The sequence below is a fragment of the Panthera uncia genome, chromosome X, assembly GCF_023721935.1.
Source record: "Panthera uncia isolate 11264 chromosome X, Puncia_PCG_1.0, whole genome shotgun sequence".
Taxonomy (NCBI): domain Eukaryota; kingdom Metazoa; phylum Chordata; class Mammalia; order Carnivora; family Felidae; genus Panthera; species Panthera uncia.
Window position 1 is genome coordinate 81723266 of NC_064817.1, and position 25656 is coordinate 81748921.

Genomic DNA, 25656 nt, shown 5'->3' on the forward strand with positions numbered 1-25656 from the left:
GTTTGTTTTGTTTCCTAAATTCCACAATGAGAAAAATCATATGGTATTTGTCTTTCTCTGACTGACTTACTGCACTTAGCATTATACTTTCTAGAGCCATCCATGTTGTTGCAAATGGCAAGATTTCATTCTTTTTGTTGGCTGAGTAATATTCCTGTGTGTGTGTGTGTGTGTGTGTGTGCACGCACGTGTGTATGTACGACATCCCCTTTATCCATTCATCTCTTGATGGACCCTTGGGTGTGAGGTAGGCCTCACACTGTATATTACCTTCCCTGTTTGAACAGCTTTTGCTGTACCCCAAAGATTTTTGTACCATTTTATTTTCATTTGTTTCCATGTACTTTTTTGTTTTTTTATTTTTTTTAATATAATTTACTGTCAAGTTGGCTAACATACAGTGTATACAGTGTGCTCTTGGTTTTGAGGTTAGATTCCCGTGTTGTATGTAATCCATGTATTTTTTTGATTTCCTGTTTAATTTCAGGATTGACCCATTCCTTTTTTAGTAGCATGTAACTTAGGCTCCATGTATCTGTGTTCCTTCCAGATTTTCTCATGTGATTGATTTCTAGTTTCACATTGCTATGGTCATAAAAGATGCATGATATGATTTCAAAATTTTTAGATGTATTGAGACTTGTTTTCTGGCCTAACATGGTCTATTTTGGGGAATGTTTCATGCACACTTGAGAAGAATATGTAGTCCACTGTTACTGTATGGAATGTTCTGAATATGTCTGATAGATCTGTCTGGTCCAATGTGTCATTCAAAGCCACTGTTTTCTTGTTGGTTTTCTGTCTGGAAGATCTATCTATTGTTGTAAATGAGGTGTTAGAGTCCCCCAACTATTATTATATTATTTTCAATTGGTTACTTTATGTTTGTCATTAACGGTTTTTATATATTTTGGTGTTTTCCTGTTGGGTGCATAAATACAAACAATTGTTATATCTTGTTGTTCAATTGTTCCCTTTATGATTATGTAGTATCCTTCTTTGTCTCTTGTTGCAGTCTTCGTTTTAAAGTCTATTTTGTCTGACATATGTATTACTACCCCAACCTTCTTTTGCTTATGTTTGCATGGTACGTGTTTTTCCATCCCTTCACCTTTAATCTACATGTGTCCTTAGGTCTGAAGTGAGTCTCTTGTAGGCAACATATAGATGGGTCTTGTTTTTTTTCATCCATTTAGTAACCCTGTGTCTTTTGATTGAAGCATTTAGTCCATTACATTCAAAGTAATTGCTGATAGATATGTACTTGTTGCCATTTTTTATCTTGTTTTATGGTTGTTTTAGTAATTATTCTCTGTTCCTTTCTTCCTTTGCTCTCTTCCCTAATGGTTTCATGGCTTTCTTTAGTGATATAGTTGAGTTCCTTTCTCTTTGCTTTTTGTCTTATGTATACAGGTTTTTGATCTGTGGTTACCATTAGGTTCATATATAACTTTTTATGCATATAGTAATCTATATTGATTGTCACTTTAGTTTGAATCCATTCTAAGAACACTAAATTTTTTTAATGTTTACTTATTTTTTGACACAGAGAGAGAGACAGAGCATGAGCGGGGGAGGGGCAGAGAGAGAGGGAGACACAGAATCTGAAGCAGGCTCCAGGCTCTAAGCTGTCAGCACAGAGCCTGACATGGGGCTCGAACCCACAGAACACAAAATCATTACCCGAGCCGAAGTCGGACACTAAACCAACTGAGCCAACCAGGCACCCCTAAGAACACTACATTTTTACAGCCCCTGACATTTAATGTATATGTTGTCATACTTTACATCCCTTTCTGTGAATCCCTTGACTGATTTTTTCTAGATATAATTGATTTTACTGCTTTTGTGCTTTAGCCTCTGTGATGGTTTTATAAGTAATTAATCTACTACTTTTATTATGTTTGTATTTGCTCATGGTTTTTTTTTTTCTTTTCATAATTTTCTTATTCCTGACTATGGCCTGTTCTTTCAACTCAAAGAATTCCCTTTAACACTTCTTGTAAGACTGGCTTAGTGATTATTAACTCCTTTACCTTTTGATTGGGAAATTCTTTTTCTCTCTTATATTCTGAATGATAGCCTTGCTAGGTAGTGTATTCTTGGTTGCAGGATATTTTTTTTTTCCTTTTAGCAGTTTGAATATATCATACCATTCCCTTGTGGCTTGCAAAGTTTCTCCTGAAATATCAGCTTTTAGACTTGTGAGGTTTCTGTTGTATATAAATGTTTTCTTTTCTCTTACTGCTTTTAAAATCTCTCTTTATCACTACTTTTTGCCATTTTAATTATTATATGTCTTAGTGTGGACCTCTTTGAGTTGACTCTGTCGGGAGCTTCCTATGCCTCCTGGAACTGGATGTCTGTTTACTTCCACAAATTAGGGAAATTTTCAGCTATTATTTCTTCAAATAACTTTTCATCCTCTATTCTATTTCTCCTCCTTTTGGGAACCCTATAATGCAAATTTTATTATATTTGACAATGTTTGAGTTCCCTTAGCCTATTCTCCTTTATTATTGTTTTTTTTCTTTTTGCTGTTCAGCTTGATAGTTTTACAGTACTCTGTCTTTTAGCTCGCTGATCGATTCTTCTACCTCTTCTTATCTACTATTGTCGCATTCTTATGTCTGTTTAAATTTTTCCGTTTTTGAGTTCCCAATCTCTGATTCATTCATTTTTATATTTTCTCTCTCTATGTGGAAGGTCTCACTGAGATCCCCCATTCTTTTCTCAAGTCCAGTGAGCATCTTTATGACCATTATTTTGAATTCTTTATCATGCATATTGCTTATGTTCATTTCATTTATCTCTTCCTGGTTTTTTTTCCCTGTTCTTTCACTTAGGAAAGGACATTTGGTCTGTTTGTATGTATTGGGAATGTGGTTATGTCTTCTGATCTTGAAGGTATTGGCCTTACGAAGAAGATCCTTTGGTGCCCTATAGTGCAATATCCCCAGTTCATTTGAATCAGCCACTTGAGGGGTTTCTCCTATGTGTGTTGGGTGTAACCTACTGTTATGGCTGGGCCTCATTTGCATTCAGTCCAGTTGGCTGCAGGGCCCACTTTGCCTGTTGTGAGCAGAGTTTGGTTCTTGTGCTGTTAAGGGCTTAGGCTGAGGCCTCCATGGTCTTGTAGTTGGGTGGTGTCAGGAGTCAGACCAACTGCCTGCTCTTAGCCCATTTGCTGGGGCTATGGCTGTACTGATCTATAGGGTATTCTCCCTGTATTGTTCCCTGAGGCTTTAGTTGGCGGGTGTGACCTACAGACAAACCAGATACCTGACTATCTGTTGGGGCTGCAGTAGCGCTGACCTGCAAGGTGCTCTCTCTGCCTTGTTGCTGAGAGGCTTTTGCTAATAGGGGGGTTGGCAGACCAAATTCTTGCCCCCACATTTTCTCCTGGGGCTGTAGATGCACTGATTGGCAAGGTACTCTCTCTGCACTGCCATTTATAAAGTTCAACTGCTGGGGCTTCATTCAAACTGGTGAGTGTGGTTATCTTCTCTCCCCAGGGCAGGGATCACTTTGGAGTGGTGCAGTCCCTTCCAGGACTGCTTCAAGAACAAAATGAGGCAGGGGCTTCTTTGGAGGGATTTCTGCTGAGTGGTGTGGGTTGGATGGGGCATATAATAGGAGAATATGGGGGTAGGGAACATGCTGGTAGCTAATTAAGTGAAGAGTATTCATGCTCCTTCCTACAGGGTGGCTATCTAGGCTGGGGAGTTGGGGAGAGAATGACATCTACCAGCTCTTTTGTTCTCCAAAAGGTCCCTGCCCCTCTAGCATGCATTCTGAGATTAGTAAATAAATCTCCTTCATGTATACCCCAGGCACTTTTCAAACTGCTGCTTCTATGCTTTATCTAGGGAAGACTGCTATGCTATCTCTTCAAGGGTAGGGACTCAGTTTCCTATTACCCTACAGCTCATCCAGAGCTGACTCTGCTGATTTTTAAAATACTCAGGTATTAAGCCCCACTGGTTTAAAAAACTCATGCAGTTAAGCCCCTCTGATTTTCAAAGCCAAATGTCATGGGTATTTGTTTTCCCAGTACAGGTCCTGCCTGCCTGGGGTGCCTGGTGTGGGGTCTGCTTCTCTCCCTTCTGGATGCTTGCAGTGTCCCTCCCATTTATGGTTAGGATTGCAGGGAGTTTGCTTTCCAATCACATTTCCACCCTTCCTGCTATCTTCAATGTGTCTTTCTTTTCTTTTCTTTCTTTCTTTCTTTCTTTCTTTCTTTCTTTCTTTCTGGCTCTTTTCAGTTTATTGCATGAAGGAGTTACACTAGTCCAAGTTAAAAGCAGACCCCAAATGGTTACATTATACAAGCTGTCACAGATTTTTTAACTTGTGACAAGGGATAGAAGGGAAATTCTCCTCATTTCAAGGAAATCCTCACTTAAGCTTCAGTGAGCCAAAAGCACTTAAAACCCATGAACATTCAGCTGGTTGTCCTTAGCCAATCCAATCTCTACAAGGAACTGGCATATGTTCTTGCACTGGTCACCCTGTAGCTGAATCACTTCTCCATATTCTGGATGCTCAATTACAGTACCATTGCAGGCAAATTTCTTCTTAAATGCCTTCACTAGTTTTTTTTTATTGTAATCATCAGCGATCCCTTGGACAGTAGTAAGGGTCTTCCTTCCATTTCTCTGTTGAATTCTTATATGGATATCATCCTCAGTGCCAGCAGGAAGCAGATCATCACCCTTACTTGCATCAGCAAAGGGGTCGAAAGAGTGGAGGTTCTGGATAGTGGACATAAAATACAATTCCTTTTCCTCTGTGGAAAAGGCTTGCAGAAGGCGGCAGTGGGAGAAGGCGGGCAGGGAGGACAGGGCAGCATAGGGAAGTGAGGGGGCTCAAGGGGGGAGGCTTCTGAGTCCTCGGCAGCCGCTTAGTGACTGGGGCCAATGTGTCCTTCTTTCCATTACTAACTGTGAAAAGTCTCTTTTTCCTGTGTTTGGATTGTTTTCTGGATGGGTTGCACTGATATGGCTGTTATCTTGGTATGTCCATGGGACAAAGTGAGCTTAGGATCCTTCCTACTTCACCATCTTCCCCCACAAAACATGGGTACTTTAAGAGAAACCAAGCTATTTCAGGAAAAGATATTGGGAAATTAATCATGCTTTCTTATCACATTCTTCTTTATTCTCCATTAAAAGTCATCACATTGAACTGAGTGATGCATGCTGTAGTCCTAGAAGCCCAGTTCTGGTGTTCTCATTGCCTTTACTCTCTACTAACAGAGGATAAAATACAATGGAGCACTTTCCTTCGTTCTTATTAGTGCTAGGATTGTAGCCAGAGGTATTCAGATACTCCTTGCTGTTGAAGAGGTCATTCTAAAAACAGCTTGGAGAGAAAGACCATGCCTTACATCTTTATCAGTCATATCCTTTATCAGTCATCTTTATCAGTCAGAGCCTAGAATAGGGCAACAAAGAGAGAATAGAGGCTGTTCCTAAACTCTTTTAGATGGATTTACTCTAGCTGAATCTAAAGATTCAGTGTTGTACGGAGCTCAGACTTTTGTCTATGCTTAGATACCAATTAAACTGCTTTATCCCTTCACTCTTACACCATGCCCTTCTCCCCAAAGCCTGTGGTGCTCTGTCATTTTTTGAAGGTGCTTGCAGTTCTATCATCATAGAGTTACAGACAGGCTGGTGCTCTAGTGAAGCCAAGGGGAGCCGTATTGCAATTGCCCTACTGCAACTGGGCTCAGCAATACTGCATTTGAAAGGAGGCTTATGAAGGATGACCTTTTCCATTTTCTCCCCCTCTTCTTCAGCATCTTTCACTGCCTCTACTTCCCACTTACAACTGATTATCTGAGTCTATCTATGTGTTCATTTAGAACAGCAGCATAACAAACTTTTTGACATGATGCCTCCACTGGGAGGTTGTCATAATGTTTAGCTAACCACTGCCAGGATATATTCCAGTTGTTTGACACAGAAGCACTGTTTTTGAAGGATGTTCTACTCTGTCATCTGCCATGTAGATTCCTTATTGGAAAATCTAGAGGTTCCTCAAAACATATAGAGAATCATTTATTAATAAAGCCTCCAAATTAACAGATGGTCTCATATTTTAGCTGTTGGATCTCTCATCACATATATTCTGAGGATCTCATAATTAATTGCATATGGAGCATTTGGGAAGAAACTAAAGGTGGGGAGACGGTGGGGGAAGTTGATAAGGGGAAAACATTTTAAACAAAAACATCAAAATGAAAGGTCATTTCTTTAAAAAAAAATCAAAAGCCCTAATTTTTATTTTTATGAATTATTTGAAAACATAATTTATGTATTTATTTTTAAATAAATAAATAATCATACAGTGTTATATTAGAATCAGGTGTATAATATAGTGATTCATCAATTCCATCCAACACTCCATGCTCATCACAAGTGTACTCCTTAATCCCTGTCATCTATTTAACCCATCCTCCCACCCACCTCCCCTCTGGTAATCATCAGTTTGTTCTTTATAGTTTAGAGTCTGTTTCTTGGTTTATCTCCCTCTCTCTCTTTTTTTCCTTTGCTCATGTGTTTTGTTTTTTTTTAAATTCCACATGTGAGTGAAATTATATGAGATTTGTCTTTCTATGACTGACTTATTTCACTTTGCATTATACTCTCTAGCTCCATCCATGTTGTTGCAAATGGCCAGATTTCATTCTTTTTTATTGCTGAATAATATCCCATTGTGTGTATGTATGTGTGTGTATGTGTGTGTGTGTGTGTGCATGTGCATATATATATATATATATATATATTGTATATATATGATCACATCTTTATCCATTCATCTATCAATGGACACTTGGGCTGCTTCCATAATTTGGGTATTGTAAATAATGCTGCAATAAACATAGGTGTGTATGTACCCAAAAATACAAAAACACTAAAAGCCGTATTTTTTAAAATCATAATCTCATGTTATCCTTGTCCTTAACCCAGGCTTGGCACAGGAGAAGATATTCCATCTCAGAAACCACCTGCCTGCTCAAAAGTTCAAAGTTAAACCTGGTTAGGCAGGCTTCTTATTAGAACTAAAAGAAACAAAGTTAGATAGCAACCAGATGCAAAACTGGTGGATAATACATCTATATCAAAAGTGTGGTTGCTTAATCATTTTAGGTTTTAAACTAGAGTGTTCAAGAAACACATTCAGTGGCATTATAAGTGTGGAAGTAGTCCACTCTAGGTGTAGTCAATAAAGGAGTACATTGTCTGTACAGACATATAAACAATTATAAGTCCAACTAAAAGTTTGTGTGTATTTTATTATCATCATGTGTCAATAATTCTGAACAATGACGCTAACAAGAAATTCCTCATTGCCAGAGTACACTGCCCCCAGCACTTTCTCCCTGTTTCACCTCACTCCCAACACATACACACGCACGTGCACACACACACACACACACACAGAAGCGGGGAGAGAGAAAGGCACACCATTACACCTTACATAACAGTGCCTCAGGCTTAATCCTTGAATTTCCCTTTCTTTTCTGTCTATACTTACTCCTTTAAGTAGTTTCTATATGCTCAAATTAATATAACTGTATTCATTCAACTGCCAACTCCACATCTGTACATGGAAGCCTAATAAACATCTCAAATGACAAATTTCCAAAATTGAATTCCTGCTATCTCCCTAAAACCTGCAGTCTTCCCCATCTCAACTGATGAGCACTTCATCCTTCCAGTTAGCCAGATCAGAAATCCTGGAGCCATCCTTGACACAGCACAACAGATCCATCAGGAAGTTATCTTGTCTCTAACTTCAAAATATTTCTAATATCTAAGGACTCCTCACCACTTTCACTGTTGGTCTGAACCACCATTATTTCTTGCTCAATTTACTGCAAAAGCCTCCTCACTGATATCCCTGCTTTACTAAGAATAAAAAACAGCTCCCTGTAAGGGCTCATAAGACCATATACATCTGGTATCCTGACATCTCTGTGATTTCATCCCTTATTACACTCCCTTCACTCAGCCACACTTGCTGCTTTGCTGTTCCTCGAACACACAGAACACATCTCAGCCTGCTGGGGTGTTTCCTCTGCCTGTTACATTCTTCCACCCTGTTATCTGCATGATTCACTTCCTTATCTCCTTCAGGATTGATCCAATATCACCTTCTCAAGGAGGTCTATCCTGACCTGCTTATTTAGTATGCAGTTTGCCCCTACTCTACTCCCACCTCCCCACACTCTCCATCCACCTTACCTTGATCTAGACTTTTCTTTTTTATATATCATTTATTACTTTCTAACATTCTCTGAAATTTACTTATTAGTTTTGCTTATTGTTTATTTTCTGTCTTCTGTCACTAGAATGTAATCATGGATTTTGTCTGTTTTATTCATTCACATATTCCCAGTGGCTATTATAGCTGCTGCATGACATATAATATTCATTCAATAAATTATTGCTGAATGAAAAATGACTTTTATTTACATCTATCTCATTTCTTATCAAAGTAACTGAATGGGCATAGAGAAATCCAGGCCTGTTAAAGGTCTACACATCATAACCAGACACTTCAATATAGACTTGCTTATACACTGAAGAATTTGTGGATGTTCGTATATTGTCTTGTTTAGATTATAACCCCATTCTTAACTGAAATTGTATATGCTTGTACATACACACTTGTAATCCCTTACTCTCTCCCAACCTACATGAAGAATATATTGAAAGAATTCCTCTGCTTCAGCAAATGTCAGTTACTCTAATTCTCTTTTACACATTGGCACGTTCACTCTTTGTTTGGCTTATATTATCATTTACTAAAGATTGTTTTTGAATAATTACATGGGATTTTTTTCAATTTACATGATTGTTTACCTACTTTCTCATTTATCCAGTTATCCAGTGAGAACAAAGAAAGACAAAAGAGAGAAATCAGCTGTAAATTAGGCTGGACAATTAATTGCCAAAATTAACCCTTAATTAGCAGTCATTTTAAATTAAGCTTTAGTCCCCAACTGACTTTTAAACAGAATATTACTTTACTGCTTTGATTTATGTATAACCAGCAGTTTTTATCCTATGAGATATCCCACCAAATGTGTCAAATGTTAAGAACTATTATTTCCATCTTGCAGGCAAACATAATTCAATTATTTCTTAGAGAGGCATATACTGAAATATTTTATCACAAACATTTTTAATTATATGATCTTTTTCTTTTCCATCATTACCTGTGATTTTTTCTCTACAAAGTTTTTCATAACTTTTCACAAGGATATCCTGCTGATGCTTTTGCCACATCCAGTACAATTGTCCCTAAATGCTTTTGTTGAGAATAGGGAATAATCACTGACTAGCTTCATAGGGCAGGGTAGAATAGAATGAGAAATATAACCTTAGAGGAGGCTCAATCCATTTCGTTCTAACCATCAATGAACCAGACAAGCCAGGTATATTTATGAAACTGAACCAATGGTCAAAACAGACAAGGTGTAACTTTCTGGGACAAAATGTTGAAAATATAAATTCTATAATAAGATCAAACCTGTTTCTTATTTATTTAATATCAATTAAGGCACAACAGATCATTTATTGATTTATTTAAAAAGAAACAAGAAGAAGCATGTTGCAATTAAATTGAACTTTCCTGTCAGGAGGTCCTGGCAATTTGGTTTGTCATTGTATTACTTTAGGGGATACAGGTTGAAAATTCCTCCTCCATAATAAGGAAGACTTCATTTCTGTCTTTCCAAGGTCTTGTATATCATGTTTTATCTTAAAAGAAAAACAGGAAAGTACAGCAACTGGCTGTGTACTGAAACCTAGGCAATAGATCTGACATAGCTACTCTGTTGAAAAAAAATTAGGACTCCTCTAAAATAGAAAGGTTGGTTGGGTAGCTAAGTTGGAGAATCATAGTTGCTGGAAGGCCTGTTTATCTTCAGAAAACCATTAAACATAGCTAGTGAATTTCTGACTTTCCATTAAACAAGGCAAAGCTAGCTTTTTATGTAGGTAATATTTTCTTTGGAATCTTTTTTTTTTCTTTTATGTCTTTAAAATGGGACATAGATAATTAGAAATTTGTACTGCAAATATTTATAAAATATAGAATTAATTTTAAAAAATTTATCTCATTACCACTATTCTTAAACAACTTCTATTAACATTTTGGTGGCTTTCACCTTAGCCTTTTTTGAACCTATTCATAAATTTACATACTTTCAATCACACTTTCCTTACAATTTTATATGCTGCTTTTTAAAATTTAATATTAATCATAAACATTTCCCAAACTATTGCAAAATTCTCATAATCATGATTTTAATGGCTGCATGATGGGCCATTGAATAAATGTACCATAATGGACATTTGAATCCTTTCCAGTTTGGGCCATTGTAAGTAACTATTTGGTGGGCATATATACATGTCATTATTACTCCATAATTGGATATTTTCTCTTTAGTAAAGACACCTAAAAATCAAGCCATTCAGTCAAAGGGTATGATTCTTTTATGAAATGATACTTTGGTTTAATTTTGTTTTTGCAAAAGATGTGTGTGTGTGTGTGTGTGTGTGTGTGTGTGTGTGTGGAAAGATACATATATTCTTAAAATTTAACAATGATTATTTCTGCTGGTGGGATCACAAATAACTACTTTTCTTTCCTTTTTACTTTTAGTTATTGTCAAAAATTTTTGCAATGAATGTGTTACTTTGTAAATTAAGAAATATAATAAAACAAAAACAGAGTAAAGTGTAATGACTTAGAGCCCAGACTCTTGAGGCAGACTCCCTGGGTTTGATTTTCTGCTGAGCTACTTATTAGCTCTTTGATCTTAAGCAAGTAACTTAACCTCTCTGTGCCTTAGCTTTCTTGTCTGTAAATTGGGATTATAATTGTATGTGGCACATAAAGCTGTTGACCTCATATCTGTGTTTTGACGATTGAGTTAATCCACTGTAAAGTGTGGAGAACAATGTCTATCATATAATAATCACCCCATAAATGTCAGCTGTTATTATTATTTGGGACTGGAACAGAAACTCAAACCTCCCACTCCTTACACTGATCACCTACTCTGAAATTTTAATATTAGCAATTTAATCGACTACAATAAACTCACAGGACAAATATACTTGAATTTACTAAAGAGTTGCAGTGATTAGGAAAGGTGGTATCTGAAGCCAAGATTCTTCTACCATTCCATATGTATACAGTGTCCTCTCTGCTATCCAGAATAGTTTTATTGAAAGAGAAAGCAGGATATCCTGACAGCCTGGATGCTTGGACAAGGAAGAAATGTGAAACAAGCTTTCAAAGACAATGTTCACATACCTTACAATTTTGTCTATTATTGGCACTGAACTTAAACAGAATGCTGTGAAATATAAATCTGAATATTTGTAGAAGTAGATATGTCTTGGTACAAATCTCTGTAATTCTCAAAGGTGGCTTTCTCCTACAAATAGAATTGATTGTCTTTGCTTCATTAAACATTGTGAAATTGAATGTCTTGTTTACTGTCCCATATACCAAAATATTTATAAGATATAACCTATCAATAAATATAAAAATGAGAACTGGGTTTCATGTATTTTGTAACTTCAAGATGAGTAATCTATCTTGAGACCCACATTTAATTCTGGGGAATAATTTATAAATTCTTAAATGGATAGAAGTTAATGTCTTTTATCATAGTCACCTCCATTTAAAAATCATTTAACCGGGGTGGGGGGGCGCCTGGGTGGCTCAGTCGGTTAAACATCCAACTTCGGCTCAGGACATGATCTCTCTGTTTGAGAGTTCCAGCACCACGTCGGGCTCTGTGCTGACAGCTCAGAGCCTGAAGCCTGATTCAGATTCTGTGTCTCCCCTTCTTTCTGCCCCTCCCATGCTCATGCTCTGTCTCTCTCCATCTCTCAACAGTAAATAAACATTAAAAAAATTAAAAATAATTTACCAGGGGTGCCTGGGTGGCTGTCAGTTAAGCATCTGACTCATTTCAGCTCAGGTCATGATTTCATGACTATTGGAAAGAGCCCTGTGTTGGGCTCTGTGCTGACAGCATGGAACTTGCTTGGGATTTTCTCTCTCTCTCTCTCTCTCTCTCTCTCTCTCTGTCTTTCCCTTTATATCTATCTCTATCTATATATCTCAAAATAAATAAATAAACATTAAAAAATAAGAATCATTTACCAGGGGCTCAATTATCTACTTTCTACTCTTGTATTTTCTAAAAACAATATATAAACAAACAAGTGTACTAGAGAAGCTCACTGTGTGAAAGATCACCATTGAGATTAGTTCATGTAATGATAATAGTTATTTTATCTATTAGTTAAGTGCAGGATTTTCATGTATGTAGCTTATAATGTGCTTCTATATCACATAGATGAGATCTCTTTAACATCAAGCCTTCTAATACCTGATAATCTTTCTAAGTCTCCTGATACTTTAATAGTTTGAAGAAGAAAAATAGTTATCTAGAAGGGTTTTTTTTTTTTTCATTTCAAAGGCTTTATTTGTAGCATATGTGAAATGGACTTCAAATCAATATTTTCCAAGTAGACTCTTCTAGCTCTGTGCATGATCATGGCATTTTAGTCTATTCATTAAACACTATGTTGTTCCTTGTTCCTCCAGATGTTACTATCTCCTTTTCATGCCCTGGGATACATCACAGAATGTATTCTCAGGATGCAGTTAGAAATTTAATTTGCCTATTCCCCTAACCCTCAAATCAAAGGACATACTACTGGTATATGCTAGGCATAGCATAAGGACAGGAATAGGCTTAGGCTGTTTGTCTGTATTTCTATTCTAGGGAACAATATGAAAATCACACCAACAGTATAATAAATCACTTGAAGCTAAGAGTATAACAGTTGTCTCCTTTGTGGCAGGCTCCAGATAGGAAGTTATTATCTGGACCATCAAGGCAAGGAGTGAACCTAATAAGTATGACATCACTCAAGCCTACTTTCAGCTTTTCTTAAACTCTCAGTCACTTAAGTATGAAGTGCTATAAAGTTAAAACAACCATTCATGCACACACACACACAACTTTATTTTAAGCAGAAACCACTGAGTAGAAGCCAAAAAATCTTTTTAACAAGCTGCCTCTCACTTAGGCCTAATAAACTCTGATTGTATTAACAAATGTAGTTTCATAACTCTCATAACCAGGTGTCAATGATTCCATGTCCCAGGAAAATAAAATAAAATGAAATGAGTTGAGTAATATTGAGAACTCTGAACACAAAATGCAGTGTATGAACTCCAGGTATTTCACTTTTGATTTCTATAAGCAGTGATTTTTTTTGTTATAAAAATAAAAGGAAAACTACTAGAGTGCTCAGATATTCACTTCTCTGTACTAGTATAACCCACAAGGAAACAAAAGCTCTGCCTGTGAATAAGCTCTAAAATCTGTCAGAAAAAAATGTGCCTTCATTTTCATTGTCATCAGAGAGCCTTATGCCAAATGAGGAAGTAGATGGACTGACTGAGGCTTTAATTTGTGACAGCAGGGAAATAGAATCTGACTTTAAAGGCCCTGAAGAAGAAGGTCAGGGCTTTGTCATGCTGGGTTGGGGGACAGGAGTAACATCTGTGTCACATGCTAGCTGGGGTAGACCTGGCTTTGATTGAATGGGGCTGTTATATTTCCAAGATGCAACTTGGCTTCTGGGTATAAGCAGCTCAAGTGTAAGGAGGCCTACTCCAGTTTAAAAGCAATTTTTTTAAAAAAAGAATTCATTGTGTAATAATTTAGCATTGAAAAGGATAGTAAATGTAGCTATTTATTGTCCAGGTAGAATTGTTGAAAGGGCAATTTTAAACAGCCTTCTTCACTTTTAGCAGAGATAATACATGGGTTGTCCTTGGTGAGAAAGAAGGCTAGCTGCCAACTCCGGAAGGAATGTGAATGTGGCGTATACACCTGCTTCTGTTTTTTCTCAAACTCTTCATAGCACCCTCTCCCCTCAGTACCAGAAAATGTCTAATTCTGGCTCCTGACTCTTAGACCAAGTTTTAATTTTTAGCCAATTGTACACATAATGTCAAGTGTAGAGTGTAGTGGTGTCTGGGGTCAGACACATTTGGATATGAATCATAGTTGGGTCACTTACTAGTTATGTGATCTGGGGCAAGACACTTAACTTATTTGAGCCTCATTTTCCACATATATAAAGTTGAACTAATAATAGCAATTTTTTCATAGGTTTGCTTTGAGGATTAAGCAAGATAATATAATAAAGATCTTTTCACAATGTCTAGTAGACACTCAAAAATGGTAGATTTTGCTTTTATTTTTTTGTTGTGGTATTTTAACTCATATTTCATGATTATCATTATCAGCAACAGTAGCCACAGTATCACATCATCATCATCATCATCATTACCATCATCATCATTATCATCATCCTTGGCCATCATTGCCTATAAAGGTAACCTGGTCAGGGTTAATCATAAAATCAAACAGAAGTCTATAGGCCAGAGTTTCTCAATAATGGCATCCTTGACATTTTGGACTGAATAATTCTTAACTGGAGTAGGAGGAAGCCGTCCTATAAATTATTAGGATATTTAGTATCATCCTTGGCTTTTACCCACTGGATACGAATATCACACACCCCACCTTCAAGCTATGCAAACCCGCCTGTTTCCAGACATTCCCAAATGTCCTCTGGGTGTGGGGGCAACATTGCCCCTAGATGAGAAATACTACTGTAGGCATTCTTTGGTTTAAAATTTCCATTTCCATGAAAACTATCTGTCATTCTACCATTCATATACTTGTTGCTTTTCATTAGCTTGACTCTGGATTCATCTGGCAACTTCAGTCTTAATTTACAACTCTTCATTTCTTGAGGTTCCCTGGTTTTCACCTTCATTTTGAAACTGCAACTCTGTGACAGCCAGTTCTGATCCTTAATATATCTCTGGACTAACGACTTATTCCCCCCTTCTTTGGGTTTTCAGCCCTTATTTGCCAAACCCTGGTGCTAGACCAGTGGCCTTCTACCAAAGGCTTTCCTTTAAATTTTTGTATAAAAGGCAGTTGTGAAATGAGGACTCTGGAACCAGACATCCTGAGTTGGAATCCTAGCTCTGCCAATTACTTAGTGACCTTAATCTTAACTTCTCCATTTTCTTCCATATGTAAAATAAGAATATTAATAGTCACTACTTCATAGGGTTGTTGTGAGATTATGTAGTTTATTTATATTTTGTAAGTATATTTATTTTTGAGAGAGAGAGAGAGAGAAAGAGAGAGAACAAGCAAGGCAGGGGTAGAGGGAGAGGGAGACACAGAATCTGAAGCAGCTTCCAGACTCTGAGCTGTCAGCACAGAGCCCGACATGGGGCTCAAACTCACAAACTGTGAGATCATAACCTGAGTCAAAGTTGGATGTTTAACCACTGAGCCACCCAGGCACCCCAAGATTAGGTAGTTTAAAACATAGAGCACTGCCTGGCACAATGGCAAACACATGTAAATGTAAACTATTATTGTTACTACTCTTGTAAAGATTTTCATATGAGAACTGTCAGCACAATGCAAGAGTTAAGTAACCTCTGAGCCCCATCTCAGTGCTCCATAAGGGCTGCCAAATTTTTCATACCATGGTTCATATTGAAAATGATAAATATTTGTTCAACAAACTAGAGTAAATGGAGGAGTCTCTGACTACATGAGGGCTGAGGAGATCAATATCTCAGCCATGTGTAACCCATCTTGTGACGCCTGGTGGTCCACAGCATTCTGGTTTGAAAGCTTTGCACCAGGCTCATCAAAATTAAATGAGATAGATTCTAAATGGTGGCTTCATTAGAAATCCTAATTTACAATTTTGACATTTAGACCCCAGCGCCTTCTAGGTCTATAAACCTCACAATGTCAATAGTGGTTCTATGGCTTTGCTCTTTGAACAAGTTAAGATAAAATAAAACAAAGCAACATCTGTTGAATATCATGTGTTTTTTTTTAATTTTTATTTTTTAATTTTATTTTTTTAATACAAAATGTATTGTCAAATTGGTTTCCATACAACACCCAGTGCTCATCCCAACAGGTGCCTTACTCAATGTCCATCACCCACTTTCCCCTCCCTCTCACCCTCCATCAACCCTCAGTTTATTCTCAGTTTTCAAGAGTCTCTTATGGTTTGGCTCCCTCCCTCTCTAACTTTTTTCTTTTTTTTTTGAATATCATGTGGATTTAAACACCTTTTTTTCCCTGTAAAACCTCAATCTAGCAAATACCACAAGTATAGAGGTATGGGCATTTAACTCAATATTGTTTAAGAACAGGAGGTTTTCAATCAAATTTCAAATGATGACCCACTCTTTCTATTTGATATTATTCTTTGGGAACGGATGGGGCAAAAATATCTCAGGATATAAAAAGGACTGTTTTCTCTGGTTTTCTGTTTGAGTCCATTAGCTTTGATTTTATGGCACGATAGGACTGTTTTTCATTTGTGACTTCTCCAAGCACTGATTTTTAAGCAACTCATTAGCATATGCTTCCTCTGCATGATTCACCCATTCAAGCAATTGATTCCTTGGTTTCTTCAACACACTATGAATAATATACTATTTTCCTCCCATAGACATTCCAAATTATGGTTTAAATATGGTGAGCCAGAAAAAAATGCTTTTTTTAAAGTCAACTTCCTGAAAAGTATCCTAGACAAAAGGATGGTACAAATGAACCTTCTTAGGTAAAGCAAGGCTTTGGCTACAGAAGCCAATTCTTCCATATAAGTCTGACTTATGCAGCACGCTGTCAACTCTACTAGAATCTGTGGCACTGGACACATTGCATTTTTCCATTGCCATTGTCAGTACCCTAGTTTATGCCTTTGTTAGCTCACGCCTTGACTTTCGTGTTAGCCACATGATTGGACTGCTTCCTTTTCCTCTTCTAAGACCTCCCATAATAACTTCTTAAAACATAGCTTAGATAGTATCGTTTCACTTCCCCAAATCCTCCAATAGCTCCATCCTGCTTAAGGAATAAACTCCTAGGAATCATAGAAATTCTAGAATGTCAGCATTGGAAAGAATCCTGGAGTATAATTCAGTGGTTGCCAAACTCTGGTTTCTGGACCAGTGCCAGAAGTTTGCACCAATCCTAAGTGGAAAGAAAAAAAAAGAGAATGAAGTGGGCATTCCATAAAATGAAATTTAACCATTTCAAAAATTCTTTCAAAGTATCCCAAATTTTTGTTTTGAAATATACTTTATTTTATGAAGTGGTGGTACTAATCGATGGTATCTTTTTGTTTGTTGTTTTTAACGTTCATTCCTGGCAAATGATATCAGCAACCCTTTGTTGCTTCATGCCTGCCCCTGTTAAAATTTTTGCTAATCCATGCAATCCAAAAGTCTGGGAGCCACCCATTTCCTAAATAAGAAAATTGAAGAAAGAAGAATTAAATGACTTGCTTAAGGCCATGCTAATAGTGGCATTTCTGGACTGTAAACCCAAATATTATCCTCAACACTTTACCATGACATTCAAAGCTCTCTATATTTAAATCCCAGTATGCCTTTGCAGCTTTATCATCAGGGTGCCCCCCAAACAAATCCTGTGTTCTAAACAGTCATGATTATGTGCCATTCCTTGAACGTGCCTTGCATTCTTTCCCTACCCAAACTGTCTTCCCCAAATCCTTCCCAGTTCAAGTACTGCTTCTTTTACAATAATTTAATGCCAAAAGGGATCCTTCTCTTTTTTGTGCTCCTGTAAATTTCTACAATTTATCAGCATATCATATCTTTCTAGGCTGTTATGAGATATTGCTTATACCTCCCACTATGTCCTCCAATTCAGTAAATGGTATCACTATTTACCCAATTTTTCAAGATGGAAACTTTGAAGTCATCTCTTACTACTGTCTGCATCAATATCTAATTAATCATGAAGCCCTGTCATCTTTACCTCCAAAGTTCATCTTGTATATCTCTGCTTTATTTCTTTAACTGGACTACTACACAGATCACTCTGTGTTTCCTTGTTATACTCTGAAATCCATTCTTTACTTCACGGCCAATTTTAGGTCTGGTACCTCTCCTTGTAAATTCCTTCAGTGGTTTTCCATAGTCTTAAAGTCTAGATTGTTCAACATGTTATACAAGATATGTAGTATCCTTGTCTACTTCCGCAGCCTTATCTCTTGCTACTCTTGTTTGCACACTTCCCTTCAGCCTTATTGCACCTTCAATTCCTTGATTGAATTTTTCTCATTCTTGTACTCTCTTGCTAACAGCCTCTCACCTCTCTGGACCTTTACATATGCTGTTTACACTGCCTGGAGCACTTCCTTTAGGGGACCTTCCTGGATTCCCTAAGTACCTTTCCTTTTCCATAGCACTTAACCACATTGTATTATAGTTGCTTGTATAATTGATTTCCTTTCTGCTAGACTATATGAATTATGAGGTCAGGGATCATATGTATTATACTCACCATTGTATTCTAGCTTTTAGCTCTGGCATATAGTAGGCATTCAATAAGCACATGCTGTATGAAAGAAAGTTTAATACTACACTTCCTCTTACATGATTGAGACTTGTATACCTGTTGTATTTCCTTAATTTGATTATAATTTCCTGAAAGTCATAGAAATCTTTCATGTTATAATACCATTTTATAGTACCATATATATTTTAGACTGTTGGTAAATATTTGGTAAATACCTGATTAAGCTATTTTTTCTTAAGGGACCAAGGAATTAGATACAGCCCAGGATAAGATTTACAATGCATATTTACAGTTTGAACTGTAGCACAACCCTCTACAATGTAAGGATTTTAGGCTCATACTAGTACTGATTGCTTACGATTTACATTTCAGGAGCTACACTCACCCTCCATAAAATATTCCTACCTTACCAGGTTTAAATTAGGAAGTACTCTATAGGTCCATAAACATAAAATATAATTGTTCAAATAGGAACTCTGCTGCATTTTAGATAATAAAAATTGTAAAACTCTTAAAGTGAACTAGGATGTCTAGGCCTTCATTTATGTGTGGGGTGTGTGTGTGTGTGTGTGTTTTGTTTCTTTAGGGATTGAACTCAGGGTGGACTTTACAAGAAGCTATGGTAAGAGTGATAGCTTCACAGTAAAAGCAAATATTTTACTTTCACCATTCAAAAGTCAGTCTAGGTTTTTGTGTGTGGGGGGGCGGTTATCTATTGAAAAGACATTTTTCAACTTCTAGTTTATTTATTCTTTTTTCAAGATCCAGAACATATGGAGATGTCATCAGTCACAGATACTTCATATTGCACAAACAGACCTCTAATCTCAGCCTCCTTGTATGCATCATAATACCTGAATTCTTCAACAAAATATTCCATAAGGCAGGAAGCTTCTCTTCTGTTTGTTTTCATCAGATTCAACCTAAAAGGATTATTATTTTTTGTAAAAAGTGAACAAAACATTATTAGCACTAGTGATTATTATTATATTTTTACAGGTTATTCCTCAAGACTGGCTCATTCCTCTTGCATACAAAGGTTTTTCCTCTCAGACCAGGATTTGTTGAGTCCAGAACAAACTGAAACTGCATGATGAGAATAGTTTAACTTTTATGTAACCTATCTGAATGACAGCCCAGTGTACATAGTGAAAGACAGTGCCAAAAGACATATTATGCTCAGGAGTGGGAATGGTGACAAGATTCTGTGCCTATACTCAAAGAAGTGTTCCCTGATCTTCCAGTGTAAGTCAGTGCTCACCTCTCTCCCATTTATGATCCTATATCAAACTGAATAGTTCTTGACAATGGATTGGACAATGTGAGTGAAGGAAAGGGAAGAGGAATGAAGAATACCTTCACCAGTATAATCCCAGCATTATCACCTGGCTCATGGTAGGCTCTAAATAAATATTTATTAAAAGAATGAAGAGCTGGAAATAAAACACATTTTGGCACTGTCAGCCACAATATATAGACTATAAAATCAATGCTTGTTTATATTACTAGGTGGCCATGTGTGTAGTTGATAAGGCCACAGTTTTGGAAGTCAGGAAGACCTGGGTTCAAATCTTGACTTCACCATTGAAGCTATCTGACCTTGCAAGAGTTACTCATCCTTGCTTTCCCTGCCTATAAAATAGAAATCAAATCATACCAACTTCAAAGACAGTGGGGCAATTAACTAAAATAATACATTTAATGTACTTCGAATGGTGCATGGCAGAGAGTATTTCATAGAGGTAGCTATTATTGTTGTTATTGTTAGAGTGTAATAGCATGTAATACCATTAGGTGTCTGGGTAATAGTAAATATTCAGTAATTGTTAGCTCTAAGTATTATAATTACCATTATAATAGTTTTCTTTAAATTAAATTATTTTCAGTGGATGCTTATGGGAACAAAAATTGCACTTTTTAATATTGGGCATAGATTATTAGTCATCATTGCAGTAATTGTTATCTCTTAAATTGGAATAGGCATGGGATATCTTTGCATTTATAACAATAAGGGCATTGGTTATTGCTCTTTTCATTTATGTAAATTGTTCAAAAATAAACAAATTGAAAAATTTGTTTATTCTAACCCTGAAAGTTTGTAAAAAATATTAGTACAGGATAAAGTAGGGTTTGACCATAATAGCTACATGGCTTTTGCTTTCTTTGATGAATTTGCTTTCAAATTCATTCAAGGATATACTTGTTTTCATGCACTTGACACAACTGCTCCAGTTTCTAAAAGTGTGTATCTATGGAGATTTGTGCACATATATGTGTATCTATGTATATACATACCTATTTTTATATATTTATTATATATATAAAATATTAAAATATTTGCTACCTAGGACCACTATAGATAATAATTGAAGGAGTGCCATTCAGACACTAAGCAAATGGTAATTACTATTGGAAATCACAGATTGAGCCAATGCAAATTTGTAGGCTTTAGAAAGATAACTATTCTTGGGGCGCCTGGGTGGCGCAGTCGGTTAAGCGTCCGACTTCAGCCAGGTCACGATCTCGCGGTCCGTGAGTTCGAGCCCCGCGTCAGGCTCTGGGCTGATGGCTCGGAGCCTGGAGCCTGTTTCCGATTCTGTGTCTCCCTCTCTCTGCCCCTCCCCCGTTCATGCTCTGTCTCTCTCTGTCCCAAAAATAAATAAAAACGTTGAAAAAAAAATTAAAAAAAAAAGAAAGAAAGATAACTATTCTTCAGATTTATTTTCTAATTTGATCTTATATGTTTTTTGGTGTTTTTTTAGCATTTTTCCAGCTTTCCTGAAATATGATTGACACATGAGAGTTGTATATATTTACATTGCACATTGTGATGTTTAACATTGTACAGTGGGTGATTTAATGTACATATACATTGTGAAATGGTTAGCACAATCAAGTTAATTAAGATATCTGTTACCTCACATAGTTACCACTTGTTTGTCCAAACCACAATGAGATATCACCTCATACCTGTTAGCATGGCTATTATAGAAAAAGTAAGACGTAACAAGTGTTGGCAAATATATGGAGAAAAGAGAATCCTTGTGCACTGTTCGTAGGAATGTAAATTGGTACAACCATTATGGGAAAAAGAATGGAGTTCCCTCAAAAGTTTGGAAATAGAACTGCTATATGACATTATGTTTTTATTTCCACACAATTCATTTTCCTTTCACTATATGACTTATTTTATGTCAGCATGCTATGAATGGTTACCTAGGAGAAAATAAAATTTATGTTTTTAACGTTTATTTATTTTGAGAGAGACAGAGCAAGAGTGGGAGAGGGGCAGAGAAAGGGAGAGAGAGAATCCCAATCAGGCTCTTAGATGATAGCACCGAGGGGCTTAATCTAACAAACTGTGAGATCATGACCTGATCCAGAATCAAGAGTTGGGTGCTTAACTGACTGAGCCACCCAGGTGCCCCAAAACAAACTTTACATTATTGACAAACTCAGTCTGATTTTTTAAAATCATAAAACAAGTTCTTTTTAATATCATAGTTAGCAAACCAATAAAAAATCCAGAATCATAATTGAACACCTACTATGTCTTCTTTATGTGTCCCTACTATTTGTCAGTGGAGAAAGTTTGAAACTCTGTCTCTGCCCTGAAAGAACCTCAAACACACACACACACACACACACACACACACACACACTTCAACTTTTGTTGAATTCCTACTTTTTAAAGGCACTATACTATGCTGGGCATCTTTGTAATGTAGCATCTCATGTAATCATTATTATAACCCTTTGAGGTTATTTATATTTCATAAATAGGAAATATGGATCTCGTCATGGTTATGAATTAATTGCCCAAAGTGATTAATGAATTAAGTGGTAGAGCCAGCACTCAGGCCTATGTCTTCTGTCTCCAAAGACTCCTGCGTTATTATACCGTATTTATGTAACTGAAAACTAAGAAATATGCCTGCAAATGGTAGCAGTAGATTATAGAGAGTCTGTAGGAAACATTCTGGTTCTTGTTCCCATACTTTATTGTGTTGATCTCTAGTTGTCTCAGGAGTATAATTTACTACTATTACTACGACTACTAATATATTCATTATTAGTAGTAATATTATTAGTATCAGCTATTGTTTGCCAAGATTATGTTACACTTTCTCACCACATTCAAGAATTAAAGCATTATTCCTCACCAAAAACTGGAGGAGGTAGTTTTGTCCTTGTTTTATGGATGAAGTAAACTGAAACTCAGAAAATTTAATAAACTTGTTCAAGGTCACATGTTTAGAATGTGACAGAGCTCAGAACAGAATGTGGCAGAGTTGAGATTAGAATCCAGATCTCTTTGACTTCAACATCCATTATTTTAAGCACTATACTTTAAGTCTTTTTTTTTTTTTGTATCTTATATAGTACTGTGTACATTAGTGGGGACATGGTTGATGCTTAGTGATTACTTATCACCTTAGCAACCTGGGATAAGTGACTTTGTCTCTCTACTTCAGTGTCTACAATTTTCACAAAGGTGGCTAATAGGAATATTATGTGAAACCAGAGAATGAACTGGTCAGCCCAAAAGAGTGAGTCTTTACCTGATTTCTTCCAGGCTTCAGGCTCTATAGACTATGTCTATATTCCTGGATTGACTTTATTCATCATTCCTTGCTCATCATTCATCCAGCCTTTATTATAATAAATATATATTGAGTCTTATGTGCCAGGCGCTGTTCTAGATGGTGAAAAATAAGGCATAGTCCCTATCATCATTGAGTTTATATTCTAGAGCCAGGAGACTTGTGACTACTTACTAGTCACAAGTAAACAGTTAAATATATAATATCTCCAGATGGTGATCAGTGACATGGAGAAAAAAATTAAAGCTTGTAAGGAGGATTGAGGTTGAGGTAGGATGAGAGAAGGGACTGATATTTTAGACAGGGTGGTCAGGGGAGTTTTTTGATGAGATTTGAGTAGAGGTATGAAGGAAAAGAAGCAAGCTATGCAGATATGCTGAAGAAGAGTGTTATAGGCAGAAGGAACAGCAAATGTCAAGGCCTGGAAGCAGGGGCTTTCTTGGCATGTTAGAGGAACACCAAAATACGATCAATGAGATGTTATATTTGCTAAATGACTCACCACTGATATAAAAGATTTAAAAGCCCTGTGCCAAAGTTGGCTATGTATTTGCTACTAGAATAGATTTGGTATAATGAAAGAATTCAAGAACAGGACCAATGGGAAAAGATTAGTGTTTGGAGCCAACTCATCAAGAAGAAATAAATGAGATGGGATATTTAATGACTGTCATCAGCAGTTCCATGCAGGGTTTTATAAGGAGCAGTGGAATAGCCTTCTGAGGACTAAATTTTTCCTTCCCTTTAGGAAGTAGTTACAAATTAGAAAATCAGTCAAGAAAGACTGTGGTGTCCGATGGTATAAGAATTGTTTGGGGTTGGTAGGAAGCAGGAGGGTAGTTATATCCAGTAAACAGGTAAGAAATTTAGAATAAATAAATAGGTTGAAGTGAGAAATTTCAGAATGGAATTAATCTCCACTTTATTTTCAAACTAAACAAAGTGTTTTGATATAAGGAGAAATAACTCTAAAACACCAGCTTTACTGACATGTTCTTAGTTGCATGAATGACACGGTTCTAAAGACAAGTGTGAACTTGATGTTAAGGTGAGTAAGCCTGAAAGTGGCTTCCTAGGGAGGTTTGCATTGCATTCATTGGTGCATTCATTCAACTATTTATTTGTGTACATACTGATGTCCTGTCTAATCCAAAAGGAGTTGAAACAGGCTACAGACCTATGTCTATAATATACAAGATGAAAAGTAAGAGAGGAAATTAGGAATAAATAATAATAGTAGGAGAAAAAAATATAATGAAATTAGGGTGAAACTGTTTAAACTGCATGCCACAAGATTCTGCACAGTTAGCTACAGGGAGACCATGCACATATAGCTCTGAGATTTTTAGAAACGGAAGAGCTCAGTAAATAGTTATTTGATGTGTAGTTCCCATAAGATAAAAACTAAGTAGAGGTTCAAGAGAGGCAAGAGTGAAATTTTGTCTTCTCTGTGGTAGATCCCAAGATGACCCACATGATTCTGTGTAATCCTTTCCCCTTGAGTGTGAGCACACCTGTGACTTGCTTCTAACCAATAGAATATAGCAAAGGTGATGGAATGATACTCTGATATCACATTGTTATATAAGATTCTATCTTAGCAGACTGGAGTAGGAGATTCTCCATTGCTTGCTTTAAAGACATAAGCAGCCATGTTGTGAAAGGGCCAATGAAGGGGCCACAGAGTGAGGAATGGCTTGCAGCCTCTAGATGCAGAGAGTGGTCCCTCACTGACATCCATCAAGAAAATGGGATCTCAGTCCTACAAACAAGTGGAGATAAATTCTTCCAATAACAGGAATGACCTTGGAAGGAGATACTTCCCTGGCCAAACCTCTGATGAGACTACAACATTGGTTAACACCTGGAATGCAACCTGGTGAGATCTGAGAGCAGATCTAGCTAAGCTGTGCCTGGACTCTTGATCAATGGAAACTATGACATGATCAACTTGTATTGTTTTAAACCATTAAGCTCACCTTCAAAGCATCCCTTAGTCTCAGTCTTCAGTAGATCTCTAAGGGAAGTTAGGAAGCTAATTTCCATGGAAATTTACACTTCTCGCAGAGGACTTAATTGCAGTTTTAAGTAGAATCAGGATAAATAGGCTATGTGACTATTGAAGGTCCCTAAAAGAGCTTTCCTTATATGTATACAGAACCCTGCTTTGAGATACTTGAATGTAGCAATCTAAATCATCTGGAACAAGGTCTGTCACCTTCCACATGGGACTCTTATATGGTATCCATCTACTCTTTGGCACTTTGAACACTTCAAGCTTTTACTGAGTATGTAATTACTCTACTGACTGCTAAACAATAATGTCGTTTGCTGAATTCCTTTATCACTAGACACAAAATATCTGTTCAAAAACAATTATGCAAGAGTCTTACTGATCTTCCAAATACCTTTAAAGCTTTTTAACTTATAATTAACACATATACTTGTCTACTTTGCTATAGCAAATGTGAAAAAGAATGGTTTTCCTGCCATAGCATTTTCATCATTCTCCAGTCTTCTCTGTAATCCTTGAAAATGTGAAGGTGAATG

The 25656-nt window shown here is 36.7% G+C and overlaps 2 protein-coding genes across 2 annotated transcripts in view; one reads left to right on the forward strand and one right to left on the reverse strand.

Annotated features, from left to right (window-relative positions):
- IL1RAPL2 (interleukin 1 receptor accessory protein like 2) overlaps window positions 1-25656 on the forward strand; it is a 551542-nt gene that overhangs the window by 116028 nt on the left and 409858 nt on the right. The window lies entirely within an intron of this gene.
- On the reverse strand, window positions 4338-4799 carry LOC125931880 (eukaryotic translation initiation factor 1-like). The gene has a single exon (XM_049644147.1). It carries the CDS (start codon window positions 4767-4769, stop codon window positions 4428-4430), a length of 342 nt encoding a protein of 113 aa, XP_049500104.1. The 5' UTR covers window positions 4770-4799; the 3' UTR covers window positions 4338-4427.

Excerpts from the sequence above, each read along its gene's own strand:
- LOC125931880 (XM_049644147.1), bottom strand. The coding sequence starts at position 4,769 with ATGTCCACTATCCAGAACCTCCACTCTTTCGACCCCTTTGCTGATGCA.